The 17,857-nt window shown below is 44.0% G+C and overlaps 1 protein-coding gene and 1 long non-coding RNA gene across 3 annotated transcripts in view; one reads left to right on the top strand and one right to left on the bottom strand.

Moving 5' to 3' along the window:
* Stx18 (syntaxin 18) overlaps positions 1 to 9,929 on the bottom strand; it is a 102,526-nt gene extending 92,597 nt beyond the window's left edge. Inside the window, exon 1 of one of the 2 annotated variants that reach the window (XM_075943709.1) lies at positions 9,675 to 9,927. In XM_075943709.1, coding sequence (XP_075799824.1) covers positions 9,675 to 9,842 — 168 coding nt within the window. In that variant the 5' untranslated portion in view covers positions 9,843 to 9,927. Of the gene's footprint in view, positions 1 to 9,674 lie in introns of both variants that reach the window. The other variant, XM_075943710.1, reaches the window with a different exon arrangement.
* A 3,478-nt stretch (positions 9,930 to 13,407) lies between these two features.
* Positions 13,408 to 17,641, top strand: LOC142832608 (uncharacterized). The gene is made up of 3 exons (XR_012907243.1): positions 13,408 to 13,464; positions 15,600 to 15,815; positions 16,775 to 17,641. It is a non-coding gene; the product is annotated as an uncharacterized LOC142832608 (long non-coding RNA).
* The last annotated feature ends 216 nt before the right edge of the window (positions 17,642 to 17,857 follow it).

The raw sequence follows: 17,857 nt of genomic DNA on the forward strand, positions 1-17,857 counted from the left end.
AAAAAGTCATTGTTTCATCTAGATTTTAAAAAAGGTCTGAGCATACAGGGACTTGGTGAAAATGTCTCAAGGCAACAAGTAATTGTCAGCAAGAAGAATGTTAAAATACACCCTAGGAATTTCAGGACAGAAACTGAACAAACCACGGGACCATCCTACTGCAAAGGCTCCCAAGGATCATCAACTCACAACCTCTCATTTGGAATAATGGGTGCAGAGAGTGGGGGTCTGTAGGAACATACAGCTAATTACTGCCTACAGCCAAAGGGACTTCTAACTCAAAATACACACTTTTAATTCCTTTCTCGGTTCTCAAGAGTCACAATACCCTGCTGCCTTCTCTTCTACTTAGACTACAAAAACCAGAGCTGAAGATGCCCCTGAAAAGACAGAGGTTCATTTTAGTGGCTTTGTTATCACTGATCCTAAATAGGTAGAAACATCTTATGAAAGGAAGGAAAAAAAAAACAGACTGGGTGATCCTGACTCGCAAGTCCCAGGATGAGAACATTTTGACAAACAGGCACATGCTAGATCACAATTTGTAGGAAGCAGCACAAACTAGGATCTCCAGACTTAGATAACTTGAAAGTCAGGAAGGAAAATGCTCTCTGCATTTAGCGTTTCAACTGTGTTGCAAGTTTTTTGTGTGTAAGTTATTGGGTTCATTCAACAAGTCCATCTCTCATTCCTTAGGTTTATACACTAAGAGGAGCTTCAAGGAGCATCTTTTAAAGATAATTTTATTTATTTATTTTGGGGCTTTTTTGAGACAGGGTCTCACTTTGCAGACTTGGCTGGCCTGGAACCGACTGTACAGACCTGGTTGGCCATAGGCTGGCCTTGACCTCAGAGATACATCTGTCTTTGCCTTTTGAGGCTGGGATTGAAGGTGTGAGCCGCTAGACCTAAGCTAATGTGTTTTAATTGAAAGGAGCTCGTATTCTAGGAATGACTGACATTTGTAGACCTTGATCTTTTACCCACCAGAGGGAGCCCATATGGATTTCTACGTAACAAGAAACTTCAAGCATCAAGTTCACATGAATTCTAAAACCATGTTATTCACAACGTAATTATCATTATACACTTACCATCAGAGTTCAAACCCTTAAAAAGTGGAATACTAAATGAGATAAGTCACACAAAGACCTTAGCAGAGCTCCTACCTAGACAAGATGCTCAAAAATGTGGGCTCTCTTAAGTGTATCTTACAGTGCTGCAATAAATCAACAGCCTGACATAGTCATCTTCCCAGAGATATTAGGGGATAGGTTTCAGGACCCCTATGCATACAAAAGCCACAGACACTTGAGTCCTTTCCATAAAATGACACAGAATTCGCCGTCTTACATACTTTAAATGCTTATAACACAATACAGCTGACTGCTAGGTAAATAGTTGTTAGACTGGATTACTCAGGGAAGAGTGGCAATAAGAAATATAAGTGCATGCTCAGTACATAAGCAGATTTTAAAATTTTCAACCCACAGTTGAGTGAATGCACAGCTTCTATAGGAGAACCCTACAAGGTGGAAGGCCAACTGCATTCTGACTTACAAGTTGGCACAAAGCTGGCTAATATCTGCCCCGACAGACAAGATTCTATTTGCAGTGTAGACAAATCTGTTCTCAATCCTCCAAGATGAAACCAGGTCCTAGACAGGAGGAATTTTACTAAAACTGTCACAATGGAAGGGAGTATTTTAGGTCTAAGTGGGTAACACGGTGAACTACTGGTGATCTGCAAGCTAAATAATGATGATGATGATGATGGTGGTGAAGAGACTATGCTCCATTCCAGACTGTTCTCAGCATGCTGAAGAGCATCATCAGCTCATTATCCATAGAAGCATGGGACAACATGACTACCAAAACAGTGAGACAAATAGGGCTCCTAAGCCTCAGTCCCCATCTGGACCCCCAGCGAGGCTGGCTGGCCATAATACCAGCCCAGGGAAGACTTAGTCTGTGCTGTTAGCTGGATGTATGTACTAAGTATCTATCTTAGAGCCTCATTACCCTCCAAGATCTAAGCATGGGTCCCTGCTGCAAAGATCAATCCAGGTTTCCCAGGAAGCACTGACACAAGGGACATCTAACACGTATTGTCTTAATTAAACCCAAAGACCCTGCTTTCTTGGATCTACTCCTCTGTGTGACATTAAGGAGAGAGATATGAGTGACTGGCACCTTCTCTCAAATCCGAGGGAAGGCTAAGGTGAACAAGCATTGTTTAATTTTCCTCCCAGAAAGCTTGGGTGCTCTCTTGTTCTCCCCCACTCTTTCCCTCCTCCCTTTACCTCATTAATGGGTTATAATATATGCCAACAGCATACAAAACACAGGTGAGTTCCTCTATATTTCTCTATTACTGAGAACAAAATACTTGACTAAATCAACTTAGGGAAGAAAAAAACATTTCAACTCAGTCTGAGAGGGTGCTGACCATCACAGTGAAGAAGGCTCCTATCTGTGGCAGTAAGAGCATAAAGCTGCCAGCATACATCCCGATAGATGAAGAAGCAGAAATTCAGGCCAGAACCAGGACAGGGATAAACTACAAGTCTGCCCTCCAGTGACCCACTTCCTCCCACTAAGCTTCATCTTCTCAAGGTTGCACAATGGTACCACCAATCATGGACCGTTTTCACAGACATGAGCCTGTGGGAGGAGAGAAGCATTTCACATCCAAACCACAACAAATTTATAATCAACAAACTGGAAATGGAGGAGACAAAGTGTGGCAACAATGAACAATTTCTGGATGCAAAATGACTAAAACTTAACTCAAACTCATAATGAAGAGCTTCCCCTGCCCCATACCAATGTGTGATGTCACTGTAGCCTTGGCTCCAAACACACAGCACCATGCATGCTGTCACACAACGTGATGCCAGCCAGCACTGCCTGAAACACCATGGTTTAAAGGGAAGACTACTATGTTATGGACCACAGTGATCCCACAAACAAAGTTTTCTCTCCTACTGGAGTGATAGTTTCAATTCAGAAAACAAAGGCTTCTAATACATCACTGCTCAGCATGGAAGTATTAGATTAGTGTATCTTTGGATTGTATCTTGTTAGAATGTTTGTTTTTTGTAAATCCTGCTTGAATTGCCAAAATGAGTTTCATTCTTTTAAAAAATGTTCATATGAATTTTGACTTCAGGATAGCACACAATTTCCAACCATTTCTGAAACTGCCTAAAGAATAATTTTTCTGCCATTATTTGTACTATACATTTATATAAGGCAGCATTTTCCACATTGTCAATTTTAAAATCAAAATATCAAGAAACTCTTGAGAAATACTAAAAATGCTCAAGGTCCTTTGGTATCAAATACTTAGCATTCTCATTCTATTTGATAAAAGTTAACATGATCACTTCATTAACAGAGAACAGACTAAATTTGGCCTGCAGACCAAAGTTTGCATCCTCATCTATGCAATGCAAAAGAGCCTCATGTCTAGCAACCCACTCCATCACTCAGGTATCCCCCCAATAAGTACCCTTCTCATCCCTGTCTTGTCTCTACTCCACTGGCCCTGATGTGCCTCATTGTCTCCACTCACACTTCCCTTAAACTGGTACCCTTCCTAAGTTTGGCATAACGGTTCTCAATCCTGATGGCCCAATTAAATTACTGCTTTCTCTCTGTAGTCTCCATTAATTCTCCCCCAAGAGACTTAGGCGTCCTTTCTCTGTATTTTCGTCATTTTTTTAAACCGCAACACAATGCCTGATACACATCAGATGTTTAATCAGGTAATGGAATAAACCAATTACTGAAAAACAAAACTTCAAAAGCCGTAGTCCTCCTAAGTCCTAAGCAAAATCCAGACGGGAAATCCATACAAAGCTCACCAGTGACGTCCTAAGAGTCTCTAGCACTGAACTCTACTACATACAGGAAACACCAGTTGTCATAAACCACAAAGACACAACACAGTGAAGTTAAAAGGCCAGTTAGTGGGTTCCTGGGTCCTCTGGTTGGTTCCTGAGGGTCCTGAAGAAGAGGGGGAAAGGCAGAAGAGAAGGCTGGCTAGTGAATGTCTCTTTTCTGAGCCCTACTCATCCCAGCTTTCCTCAAAGCCACTCATTTTATTTGCAAAAAGGTTTCTGCCTTAAATTTTTAAAATAAGCATGATCCAACACACCCTGGCTCTGCTTTTAGCTGTCATATAAGCTGCACAGTTTTTTCTTTCTGCTCCTGGACTCTGGCTCCATCTCCTGCCTCCTCTGCTTTTCCCTGGCTCTTTGCACCTGCTGCCAGATGCTGCTTCTGAAATGTGTTCCCTTACTGAAATCCCTGTTCAACTAGGATTACAGCCAATTTCTGGGCAAAATCTATTTCCAGCCGCTCCAGATAACAATCCAGGTGGTTCCAGCTCACTTACTAGGCTCTAATATTGGGGCCTCTGAGAGGGAAATCAAAGAGAACCTGAGGAGTTGATGCTGGAGTTACACTTGTCAGTCACCCCCAGTGCACTGTGTCTGCTTCTCCTTAAGAGAAGGCCTGAACCTCATTAATAAAACTAAAGCTACTATTTATAACAGATGCTGGGCTCAGTATGAATCTACATCTGAAATAGTCAAAAGATCTATTAGGACTGCGCATTTTTAGAACTGGAAGGATGCTTGGCTAGTCTCAAAAGTGAAAGCAAAGAGATACAGTCACGTAGCACTTACTAATTAAAGATATGCACTGCAAACCTATATTCCTGCACTGTTCTAGAAGCTATGGATTCAGAACAGACCACAGTTTTCTTTTCTAGGAAGCACATAGTCAAGTAGTAAACTAAGCAAACTATACACAATACGTTAGCAATGAAAAGAAAACATTACAAGGAAAAGAAAAAGGATGCCACTTTATACAAAGAGGTCAAGGAAGGCCTCACTTAGGAAACGTCTGAGCCACCTGACGTTAGCAGAGATTGATTGTATGGACTCTGGGAGTAGTGTTCCACATAAGGGAAACAACAGATGCAGACCCTGAGGTAGGAAGGTGCCTGGCGTGTGAGAGGACAGCAATAATGATAGGATGGTAGCAGGAGAAAAATGCAAGGGACGCATGTGAGAAATGAGGACAGAGAGAGAATGAGGCCAATCACTTGGTTTAGAGTCACTCTAAGAATGAACCTTGAGCAAGGAGGTCAAGACCATGATGGGGAAACCCACTGAAACAGTTTCCCTGAGTTAATGGGAGCTCACCAACACCAGCCAGACAGAGAAGGAACCAGCATAGGTCCAAACCAAATCCTCTGAATGTGGGTGACAGTTGCATGGCTAGGGCAGACTGTGGGGCCGCTGGCAGTGGCACCAGGATTTATCCCTACTGCTTGTACTGGCTTTTTGGGAACCCATTCTCTTTGGATGAATACCTTGCTCAGCCTAGATATAGTAGGGAGGGCCTTGAACTTTCCCCCAAAGCAATGTGCCTTACCCAATCTGAGGACTGGATGGGGGGGTCGAGTGGGGGGGACAGGTGGAAGGAATAGAAGGAGGGGAGGGAGTGGGAACTGGGATTGATATGCAAAATGAAAAAAGATAGTTTGTTTTCTTTTTAAAAAATAAAATAAGAAAAAGAAAAAACCTAAAGGGGTTACAGAGATGGCTTAGCAGTTAAAAGCACTTGCTGTTCATTCGGAGGACCTGAATTTGGTTCCCAACACCCACACCAGGCAGCTCTCACACACATGTAACTCCAGTCCTGGGGAACTGACACCCACTTCAGAACTCTACACGTGTGCACGTGCATAAGCGCGCACACACAAATTAGTAAAACATGTTTAAAAGAACTTTGTATTTCAGCCAAGAACTAAAACTAAAGCTAATGAATTATTTTTTAATATTTATTTATTATGTAGACAATATTCTGTCTGTGTGTATGACTGCAGGCCAGAAGAGGGCACCAGATCTCATTACAGATAGTTTGTGAGCCACCATGTGGTTGATGGGAATTGAACTCAGGTCCTTTGGAAGAGCAGGTAATGCTCTTAACCGCTGAGCCATGTCTCTAGCCCTGCTAATGAATTCTTAAGGATGGATAGATGAACATTCAACTTTCACAAAATCACGATATAATAAGAAAAAAAAATCCCCAAACTTCACTGTTTACCTACTCTGGGTATGGGGGGGGGGGAATTCTCAACAACTCAAAATCACTAAGATCTATGATTTATCAGAGGTTCTCATGATTATCTAGTCTGAGCTCTCAGTCTTGTTACTGTGGTAACTGACAGAGAAGTTGCAGTGACTTCCTTGTAGACCTAGTGTTAACTTTGAGCTTTCCTGGCTTCCTATTCCATGCTACTCAGGAGTCCCCGCTGCTCTGGATATGCAACTGGGCTCCTCTCCAGGCTCTGGGTACCTGTGTGGTAGCTCTCTTGGTCTCTGAAACCTCTGTAAGTTAACAAGGAAGAAGAGCTGCCACCACATGGCATCTCCGGACCCAGCCCATTCCCAAAGTTCTTCAAGACAACAAGCAGGTAAGGAGGAAGTATCTATCCTATAGACAGTAAGAGATAGTAACACAATGTGCTTAGTAATGTCAGGTGTGTCAGGCACCATGAGATATGTATTTGCCCACCACCCTTTGCCCCCACTCCTGAACACAGCACTCCCTTTCTAAGGCTCTGGTGGGGCTATAATCATAATATTCTAGCCACCTACTGGTCACAAACTGGAATGGACATATGGCCTAGCCAACTAAAGAACCTTATTCCTAAGATCACAACAAAGGCTTTGGGGTCCAAGTAGAAACAGGTCCATGGGGTTTTATGGATGGGAGCTACAGAAAGACATGCCAACCCATTAGTTATGTGAGCCAACACACATATTTTGCTCTGGGTGGTTCATAAATAACTATTACTTGTAACCAAAGAATTTAGACTCTCCCAGGCACTTGCACACCATCTCTCATTTCACCAGTCAAGTGATCTTCTGAAGTGGTTATCATTCTTAGAAAAAGAGGAACTGAAGTTAAGTAACTTCCCGACTTCACACAGCCAGAAAGAGATTCAAATCCAAGCCTCATGCACTATGAGCTCAAGAAGAAGAAACTCTTTGGCACTGAAAAGTCGAACAAGTTTGTTTAAAATTATTGGGGGGAGTGAGTGATGATTCAGTGATTAGGAGTGCTCACTGCTCTTGCAAGCTCAGGTCCTAGTATCCAAGTCAGTCGGCTTACAACCACCTCCAACTCTAGCTACAGGAGATCTGACGTCCTCTTCTGGCCTCCCGAAGGCACACCAATGTACATGGTACCCAATCAAAGAGGCACACACATACACACACACACAAAAATAATTGTTTTTAAAGATTTAGGTGGATATTTAAGATACAAAAACAGAGGGAGAAAAACACTGAACTAGCAAAGGAGGGTTGGCTTCTACCTCTGGCTCTAACACATGTCCCCAGCTGCAAACACTTGGAGCCAGTCACTGCATTTGTCTGAGTGTTGTCTTCCCACCTATAAAATAATTAGTCTGAAAAAGATGAATTCCAGACCCTTTAAAAGTCTGTTCTGAAAAATCTAAGTTCTGCTTAGGTATGCAATCAATTTTTAACCAATTGCTGGGGAGGATATCAAGGAGATTTCAGCTTAATGTCAAGCCCAGCAGTTGGTAATGGCTCTGAGAGCACAGTGTTGAGGGGTTCTGAGCCACAGGACCTACTGGGAAATGAGTGCTGGCTTCTCTGGTCAGAGGCAGCATGGAAGAATACATGCATAGGTTTCACGTGTTTGCCGTTGCTGATACTTCCCTTCACACTCAGACATGCTAGTGCTGCTGTCTTTCCACCACTCGGACTGCCTGAACCTTTGAAGAATCCCATCTCTAAGGATCTTAAATGAAAAGAGTTGAAAATGTATTTTTGGCACTTGGGGAGCAGTCCAGCTGGTACCAGGGCTCCCTCCCCACGGAAGGAACATAGCCGAACAGTGCTTCTTAACTCTGCTGTTTCCAAATCTCCTATTCCTGAGGACTGAAAAACCTGTGCAGTGTTAATAAAACACTGATTTCAGGAAGGACCTTCACGCATCAAAACTGATGTCCACACTCTGTATGAGAGCAACCTTCACAACAGCTTGGCCAGACTCAGGGTAGAGAGGTGAGGACACCTATTCTCCCTTCCTCTCACTTCACCTGAGACATGCCCCCTTCACTGTGATACATGCAATAGTAGGAGATGTGATATAGGATATATATGATGGAGCCAATGGAGTTGTTGTTGCTGCTGCTGTTGTTGCTGGTTTTTTTTATTCTGTTTGTTGCTTTGAGCTAGGGTTTCTCTGTGTAGCCCTGGTTATCCTGGAACTCACTCTGTAAACCAGGCAGGCCTCAGACTCACAGAGATTCAGATCCACCTGCCCCTGCTTCTTGAGTGCTGGAATTAAAGGCGTGTGCCACCACTGCCCAGTGCCAATGGAGTTTTAAAAGTCTGTTTCAAATAAAAAGAGACCATTTGTAGGTAAATAAACCTAGAATAAGTCTAGCTAACAGTTAACATGGTCAAGATAACCATGTGGTTTCCTGGGTCTTCTTCAGAACTTCACTGTCCACATGATATTGGAGTGTCTAGAGGGCAAAGTTCAAACTCTGAACAGTGATCTCCAAGTCCTTCTAGATTTCCCTCAGGCTGCCACACCACTCTTATTTTCTGAGTATCCCACATTCTTATGTTCATCAAACTAACTTAAGTCAAGCTGGCACTACCTCATACCTTTATGCATGCTGGTCTCTTTTCAAGAGAACCTATTAGTTTATTCATCAAAAATTCCATGCAATGTGTTCTGATCATATTTGCTCCTGACTAGTAAGTGCCTTTCAATTCTTTGGACTTTAGTGTGCACTTCTTAAAAGGGGCAAACAGACTGTATATGCCTACGGTGCCACAAAAACACCCACCCTTAGCATCTTAGATATAACACAAACACCATCTCTCTTCTTTTTCCTGTTTAGTGAAGGCAACAGTCTACTATTTGTTCATTATTCATTCAAGGAGCATTTACTAAGCAATGTTGTTAGTCACACATGCAGAGATAATGTCAACGCTTATGAACCCAACGTTCCTACCCTTGAGAAGAAAGTCCCTACTTTGGCGACAAATGAAAGCCAGTTGTGTTCAGGGCACAGAACGCAGTTTGGGGACAGCGACACTAGGTGTTGGTGAAAGATTATCCTAAACCAGTCTCAGGAAGTACTGAGTACTACCTACTACCAGAGGAGAGGATAAAGGAGAATTCAGCTGATGGTGGATTTTAAACCCTATGCGCAAGAAGAGGCCCAAATATGTACATGAAAGGGGCAAAGGTAGAGAGGTGAACGTTGCGACCGGAAGCGTAAGGACTGTGGGAACTTTTCACTGGCACTCAAGTCAACAGTGACGGCAAAGACACTGCCTCAAAACTTTCTATAACACGACTAACCAAGTACCTCTGCAAGTCTTGCTTCCTGCAGTGCTCGGATATGCGTCCCTCTTCCTTAGAATAAACCTGCCGCCGGTCTCTAACCAGCTGTCGGCTCCGTGAGACCGACTCTTCTGTCTCACTAAAGACTCCCTCTCTTCACTGAGGGCTTACAAGGTTGGGCAGAGTTTGGGGTCCAGGATCCCGGGTGCAGATCCGCCCCCATCTCAAGCTCGCCGTTTCCATAGCAACCAGCTTACCACTTCACGGGCCCGGCTGGAGAAGTCTCCCTTGGGTCGAGGACTTCGGCGGAACAGCTCATCCCGGCTGCCATCGGCCCCGCCACCCACCGCCACTCCAAGAGCCTTGTTCCGTGTCTTCACCGTCTTGACACTTGCCCGGAAGAGGAGTGTGATGTCCACCGCCATGGCGACCCACACCGCGGCCAGAAGCCGGTCGGTACACGTCAGCAGCAGGCGACCCCGGCAAGAACCGGGTCGCTGAGGGGACGTTCCGCTTTCGCACGCCTCCTCCCGGGAACTATATGCAGAGAAGAAAGGTTCCGCTCTCCGCCCGCGTACCACGGCTAGTGAAGAAAGGTTCCGGTCTCAGTCGGGAACGCGGAATCTCCACTCCAGACGGAGACGCTCCCATGTGTGTATCCGCACCCGTTTCTTTTCGTTGCAGACTTAGGCGAGTTCAGACACTCGGAAACTTCCCGGTCCTTTTAGAACTGGGGTTCAAGTAACGGCAAGTATCATGAAGCCAGGAAGATTGCTCCATTACGATTCTTTCTAAGGCGGGCGTTTGGTTGACAGGTGGGAGGAATACCACCTTTGACCTTTGGTGTCAATGGTTCCCCTTGAGCAGCAATGAACGGTGACCATCTGGGTCAGGAGCTAAGACAGGGTAAGTGTACAAGGAACAGAGTTAGAGGCCAGAGGCTTTTCTTCTCCAACCTTCAGCCCCTTCAGTAAAGCGAAGCCAGTGTCTTTCTTGGAATGCACAGAGAATTAAACAGAAGGCGCATATAAAACGTTTTCATGTTGTTTGACTCTTAGCACATGGCCATTAGGCATTGTCGTTGTTGATAATGTGGTTGCTCTCAGTCTTCTAATGATGGGGAAAGGCTTAGAGCAGGCATCCCAGCGCAGAGATGAGGAGAGCTTGCAGGAACTTATCAGAGTCAGACCAAAGTGAAACAGACTGACCTTGATCCTGAGTTATGTTTCTCCTCAACGTGTAGTGTTGAACAGTGCTCTCTTGAATCATAGTTATCACAGAGAAAGAAGAGAGGGGAGAGGGAGAGAATTGCTTAAATTGACTAAAGTCAGCCAGTAAGAGTTTTCTAAAGGTTTGGCTCATGTTCACTTTATTTTTATACACTTTTGACAAAAATACAATTATACCACTTTCCCTCTTTCCCTTCCCTTTCCTCCCTCCAGCCCCCTCAAGTCCTCTCCATCCAACTCCTTCCTTATTCACCTATTTAGTCTCAAATTGCTAGCCTCTTCATCCTGGATTATTATTGTTACTTATATGTAGAAGTATCATGGATATATAAGCCCAACGTGCTCAGTCTGTCTTTTGTTGTTTGTGTGTATATGGTTTCAAGGATAATCACTTTGTATTGGACAGCCAATTGGTGGGGCCATCCCTGGGATAGGCTAACTCCCCCTCTCTCAGCAGTCATAGTTGCCTACAGCTCTGTAGATTCTTGTCCAGGGTGACCCCGTGGTTCAGTTTTAATTTGATATGGACTTTTCTGGTTTTCGTTTTCCTTAGAAAGGACACACACTGTGATGTGTGCTAAAATAGGGCTTTTAACAGTCAGCGAGATGAAAAGCTAGTCTCATACTAACCCTAGGATCATTTTGCCTTTACACTTGAACGTTCTAATCAGTTGCATGGTTGAGCTTTCCAGAGACACTGATCTTACAATAGGCTAAATGCAGAGCAGCTGTCTTCCATTAAGCCAGACTTAAAAGAGAATTGCAAAAAATGCAAGTGCCAATTCTTCTTACCGAGTCCTTTATTGTTTTGAAAACTATTTCCTCTATGAATATATTTATGTTAATATGTAATAGATGTGCCCTGATTATTTTAGGTGAGTAAATATTTCTAAGTTGTCCATTTTAATTCAAATATAGTAACTATCAATAGATAAAAATTGATACAAACAAAAATTGTTTAAGACCCTGCATAATTTTGTAAGGATATAAAATTTTCCCGAGATCAAATGTTTGAGAACTACAGTATCAAGTACATGTTTAGAAGAAATATATGTCAAGGAAATATTCATATAATACAAAAGAAGTAAAAGATTATTTAACATCCAGAGTATAGCCACTTCATCATTACTGAAGAAAAGTGTCTATTCAACTTGAGGAGGAAGAGGATGTGTGTGTGTGCGTGTGCATGCGTGCATGAGAGGGAGGGAGGGAGGGAGGAGAGAGACAGAGAGAGAGAGACAGAGAGAGAGAGAGAGAGAGAGAGAGAGAGAGAGAGAGAGAGAGAACAAAAGCTGTGCCAATGATTCTGCCTTTGCATCTTACATAAATGGTGCTTTGTTTTATGAAGACATTAAGGAGTCTTTGGCTCTGCAAAGGTAAGCCTGGGGCAGAGTAAATGGAAGGAGAATTAAATTGCCTTGCATAACAAAGTGAAGGAGTTGAATTAGGGAAAAGAAGAGAAAGCCAGAATCTTGGAGGGATCCAGGAAATTAGAAAGTAGATAAGTGGGAAGGGGTTTTATATAGGAGGGACACTGAGCTCCATAAAATATTTTAGTGTGTGTGTGTGTGTGTGTGTGTGTGTGTGTGTGTCGTACCTTGTAAGAGCCATGTGTTTGGTGCAATTAGGTGTGAGTAGAAAGGTGGGGATGAGCCTCCAAGTTTTCTGGATGAATCTGTAAAAGCAGAGAAAGCTATAGTGGAGGTGGGTCCCAAGTGATCTCCAAACAGACTGTACAGCCTCAACTGGTAGTGAATACATAAAGCCCTTGACACGTTCCACAGAAAAGGTCTTACTCTGACTTTCTGACTTGTTTCAGTCTTCTTTGGATTTTTCCCACCCTGTAATGAGTTAAATGGTGTGCGTTCAGGAACTATGTCCATATCTAGGATTTTCCCGGTCCCTATATTCAGTGAACAGGATATCTAGTGGCGATTAGAACACAAAGTTTACTTGCAATCAGGATCTGGGAATATAACTAAGTTACAGTTGCAGGTCTTGAGCAGAATGCTCTGAAAGACATCATAGGCCCTAAAGTCAGTAACAGTGTCTATATAAACAATGCTGACAAAGGAATGTGAAGACACAAACAACAGACAGATGTAGCCACATGCCTAGAAATGCTTACAGTCACCAGGAGCTGAAGAAGCAAGGGACCATTCTTCCTTGAGAGCCTCAGAAGTGTGTGTGGGTCTCCAGGTCCGTGGGAAATAAATGTCTCTTATTTTAAATCACCAAATTTGTTGTCATCTGTTACTGAAACCCCAGGAAACAAATGCAAACCATAATTCCCTTCCCTTCCCAGCCTCCCTTCACCTTCTAGTCTTTTTGTGCCTGCCTTATTTAGTTTGAGACTCTCTTTCAGCCCTCTGTCCCTATTTGGGCACTCATTCCCTGCAGACAAGCCATCCCCAGCTGCCTTGGGTCTGTGTTTTTCTTAACTTTAAATCCTGCAGCTACCTGCCTTTGTGTTCTTCTTTTCCCCTATCTCTGTGATCTCCCTACAGTTCTCCATTCTCAGAGAATTGCAGCTGACCAGGACCCCCATCCTCAAAGGAAGGCTAGAGAGAGAATGTGCCTAATCTGAAAGATGCCAAAGGGTACCTTTCATCGAATACTCAGTGACTAGGGCATCCAGTCACCCACAGCACATGGCCCATGCAACATTTGCAACATGTGTCTCAGCTCTTGCTGCCAGTTTCTCCTTTAAGGATTTGTTTGCATGTTCTGTGGCATCTGAAGTGGAGCTTGTCAATCTGGAAAGACGTTCCACTTTGAAAGAAGAGATGCTTGTCACATACCCACAACCACTCCAAAGGTCAGTGAATGGCAAGCTTCACCCAGAATTGGGGGTGAGGAGGTGAGCCAACCCTAAAACAGTAGCATTGATCAAGCAGCCACTCCACAACAAGGGTCTCATCATAGGGACAAAATGGGTCCCAGGTGTTGTGGGATATTTGTAAACTGTGAAGATGGATTGCTGTGATTGATGTAATAAAAAGCTGACTGTCCAATAACTAGGGAAGAGAGACATAGGCAGGACTTCCTGAAAGAAAGAGACTGCTGGGAGGAAGAAAGGCGAGTCGAGAGCCAGACGCAAAGGGAGCAGGATGGGAGGTACAGAGTAAAGGTAACCGAGCTGTTGTGAGGAGCTGCGGGCCGCGTTCCGGCCGCCCAGCTCCTGGCCACCAGCTAGCTTATGCCCCGAAATAATTACACAGAAACTGTATTCTTTTGAACACTGCTTGGCCCATTTGTTAATAACCTCTTATTGGCTAGCTCTTACATATTGATCTAACCCATTTCTAATAATCTGTGTAGCCCATGAGGTGGCTTACCAGGGAAGATCTTAACCTGCGTCTGTGTCGGGTGGGAGAATCATGGTGACTCTCTGACTCAGTTTCTTTCTCCCAGAATTCTGTTCTGTTTACTCCGCCTATCTAAATTCTACCCTATCAGAGGGCCAAGCAGTTTCCTTTATTAGTTAACCAATGAAAGCAACAGATAAGATACAAGACCCACCTCCATCACCGAGCAACAAAATAGGACATAGATTGATAGATACGGGTTAATTTAAGTTATAAGAACTAGTTAGGAACAAGCCAAAGCTAAGGCTGAGCTTTTGTAATTAATAAGTCTCTGGATCATTATTTGCAGACTGGTGGCCCAAAGATAGTCCAGTAAGAAAGCTTGCTACACCAGGTTCTTGAGTACGCTCCACTTGTTGTCCCAGGGCCATGTGGGTAGGTTTGCAGATAGAGAACAAATGTGGTAAGGCACTATCTGAATTCTGCCAGGCATATTGCAAGTCATCACCATGGGTATATTGACTCATCCTAAAGCTATCTCAACTAAGCAGGTCCTCTATCATTTTCACATTGCAAGACAAGGAACATAGTGACACAGTCCAACTAACTGCTTCAGAGTATGGTGGTCTTGCCATCAGCATTGACCTTGGGAAACCCCCCTTCCCTCCCCGGGAGATCCCTGTTGTCTCCTACAAATAAGTTGTCTGGAGTGCAGGCCCAGCAAGGATAAGATGCTGTGACACACACACAACTTGGCACAGCTTGGAATTTAACCCTAAAGATGTTCATCTGTCAGAAGTCATCTCAGAATTTGCCACTCACAAGTCTTTACTGTGGCTCCGAAGGGTTGGTCCTTGAACTCCATGAATGCTCATGCTGGGAATCACAGCTTGAAGGAGAGTGACTAGCTAGTGACTGAGGGCGGCTGAGCACCCAGTGTCTGATGGAGTCCACATCCAGGCCCCTTGCATGTGTGGGACCTGATGAACAGAAGGCTTCAGAAGAGCCCAAGGGAAGCACTGTTGTAGCTAGCATCCTCTGTTGAGCCTGCGGTCCCCAGACACTGGGGTTGGGCTGGCCAGCAACCATAGGATCACATACTTGGTTTTCTTCTCTCTGAACAGCAGGAGGCTTGAGATTTTAATAGCTAACCATGAAACAATTGCCAGATGATGACTAACCGGAAGGGGAAACCCACACAAAGCACCAGAGACAGAAGGACTTGGGTTTGAATCCCAACTAAATCACCAGCTGTTTGGTTGGGCAGATATTTCCCCAAGCTCTCCCTGAAAATGCAGGAGCACTGCCTGCCACCATGAGTTCTCTGAGCAAAGACCATCCCTAAACATTCCTCACCCTTTCTGGAAGTTGCCATCTGGTTGTGGAGCAGCACCCATGGGTTCTCATTTTCAAATCTGTGGGATCTGGTTAGAACACCGCTTCTAAACAACTTGGCTTGGAACTTTTTGCTTTGGCCTTGAAAAGAGTACATTCTGATGATTTTTTTTTCTAAAGTTCCATTAAAGTAAAGGCTTAGCCTCCAGTTTGGCACCGTTGGGAGGGAGGGCTCTGGTGGGAGGTGTACAGGTTACTAGTGTTGTGCATTTAAAGAGAATACCAATCTCTTCCTCTTTCTCTCTCTAAGATGATTGTATCAGATGTTTGTTATAGTAACAGAAAGACTACCAAGACTCTTGTTGGTCAGCAGCCTTAATTACACATGTAACTTCAATGTTATGCAACACACATGTTCAGATAGTTGCAAAGTGGGGCTCAGACATCTTTGGGAGTGCCCTGATTCTGCTGCAACAGAAATGGGGGAACGATCATCTGCTGGAAGAACCCACTCGTGTCTTCCCAGGTGAGCATAAATCCATCTGTTCTTTTTTTCTTCCTTAAACAGAATGTGTGGGCCTGCTCTCTGTCCCGCTAGTGCAATACCGGAACTCTGCTGCCTGCCACTTACAGATGTCAGTGAGCAGAGGTGGAATTGAATCTTCAAAAATGTCCTTTATTCATATCAGATGGCAGATTGCCACCTTGAAAGTGTTTCCCTTCTCATCTCCTGCTCAAAGGAGCAGAATCAGGGAAAGACAAAAGCATTAGTCTCCCTAGAGCTCAGGTTTACCCTTCTGTGGGGTGGTCAGCCATGCTAACTCCCTCTCCCTCTCCCCCTCCCCCTCCCCCTCCCCCTCCCCTTCCCCCTCCCCCTCCCCCCCCCCTCTCTCTCTCTCTCTCTCGCCTCTCTTAGTTTTTCAAGACAGGGTTTCTCTGTGTAGCCCTGACTTTCCTAACTAGCTGTGTAGACCTGATTGGTCTCAAACTCACAGAGATCTGCCTGCCTCTGCCTCCTGAGTGCTGGGGTTAAATGTGTGTGCCACCACCGCCAGCCTGACAGTCTCAATGTCTGTATCTCATTGTCATCCCTTGCCCCATCCCTCAGTGAGTGTCTGGGATTTGGCACTGGTAGAAATGACGAGTCTGCTAGTTTCTGCCCATGTTGGCCTTGTGCTCCTTTAGGGGCATCTGGGCTGGGAGGGAGGAGGTTAGCACAGAACAAACTAACTTAGGAAGTGTGTGCATGATGAGCCATTGAAGCATGCCCGTGTTGTTTCCTCTATACTATGTGCAGTACACTGCCTTTATAATACAATTTGAAAGCATCTCCATCTGCCCCTCCCATTCCCATGCTCCAGTTTCTATAGAAATAAGGAAACAAGTACCTCTGTCCTCAAAGGCCTAATCTAGAAACTTTAAGATGCCTAAAGTACAAGGTAACATTCTCCTGAAATTTCTGGTCCTTTCTCTCTCTCTCTTTAGGTCCAAATCATGCTTTGCTTGCTCCGTGTCAGAGGACATAACTCCCAACGACAACATAATCAAGTCGCTGCAACTCAAATTCCCTTCTCCTTGTCCCCACAGGCTTGGAAGTTGGTGTGACCTCTTCCTAGCTCTTGCTTTCTCCACCCCAGGATTTTCATAAATCACCTCATAAAAACTCATTTACTGGTTCCCCTGACATAATAGCAGAATAAACTGCTCAAGACACCCTTGAAGTGTCCCCCCAGAAAACTCGCACATTGTGGGGCCGGTGTGGCAGCAAGGTTTCCCTCTTGAGTTTCTGCCCTCTGCCTTCTGACATTGTCTTTTGTAATTAAGACAGCAGAATTCTCTCCTTTTTATTGAGTTGGATGGCGAGTCACAGAATGAATGCTTTCCCTTGCACTTTAAAAGGATTTAATAGGAAAATATTTTTCCTACATCCTGTTTCAAGGGGAAAATGTGATTTTAGGGACATTTTATAGTTCACAACAGGATACTGAAGGGCATTTGGTTTTGCTTTAGTTTATTGTGACTGTGTTTCTCTAGCATGAAGTAGTTTTTGTGATTATTTAGATAAGTCTATGGATAGCCACAGAATTATGGAAACCTAGGACTGGAAAGGTCTTAAATATTAGCAAGACCAACACTCTTCATCTCTTAGATGAGGACACAGTGACTTGTCCAAGGTCACATGCCAAGCTAGTGGGTTTCTTTAGGCCTGACTGTTGAATGCTTGGGAGTCAGCTGTGTGCTTAAAAGTAGGGCTGGCTAGCGTAGTCTTTACACAGAGACTTGTTTATATCTCTGAAAACTTTTTAATTTGGGAACTTAAATACTTAGTAAGTGTGTGTGTATGTTGTGTGCGCCCCTGTACAACCCATATAATTATCCCTACGTCTAGTTAGTGGAACATTCAAAATGGTTCCATTGTCTAAGACATAGCATTGCACTGGGTGCAGAAAATATGAAACAAAGCTTACGTTTCTACACTGGAACAGGTCAAGAACTAACAGAAAATGCATACAAAAGTAATAACCATTAAATGTGATCATGGAGCATCTATCTGTTGGGCCCTTTTCT

Source organism: Microtus pennsylvanicus, chromosome 12 (genome assembly GCF_037038515.1).
Source record: "Microtus pennsylvanicus isolate mMicPen1 chromosome 12, mMicPen1.hap1, whole genome shotgun sequence".
Taxonomy (NCBI): domain Eukaryota; kingdom Metazoa; phylum Chordata; class Mammalia; order Rodentia; family Cricetidae; genus Microtus; species Microtus pennsylvanicus.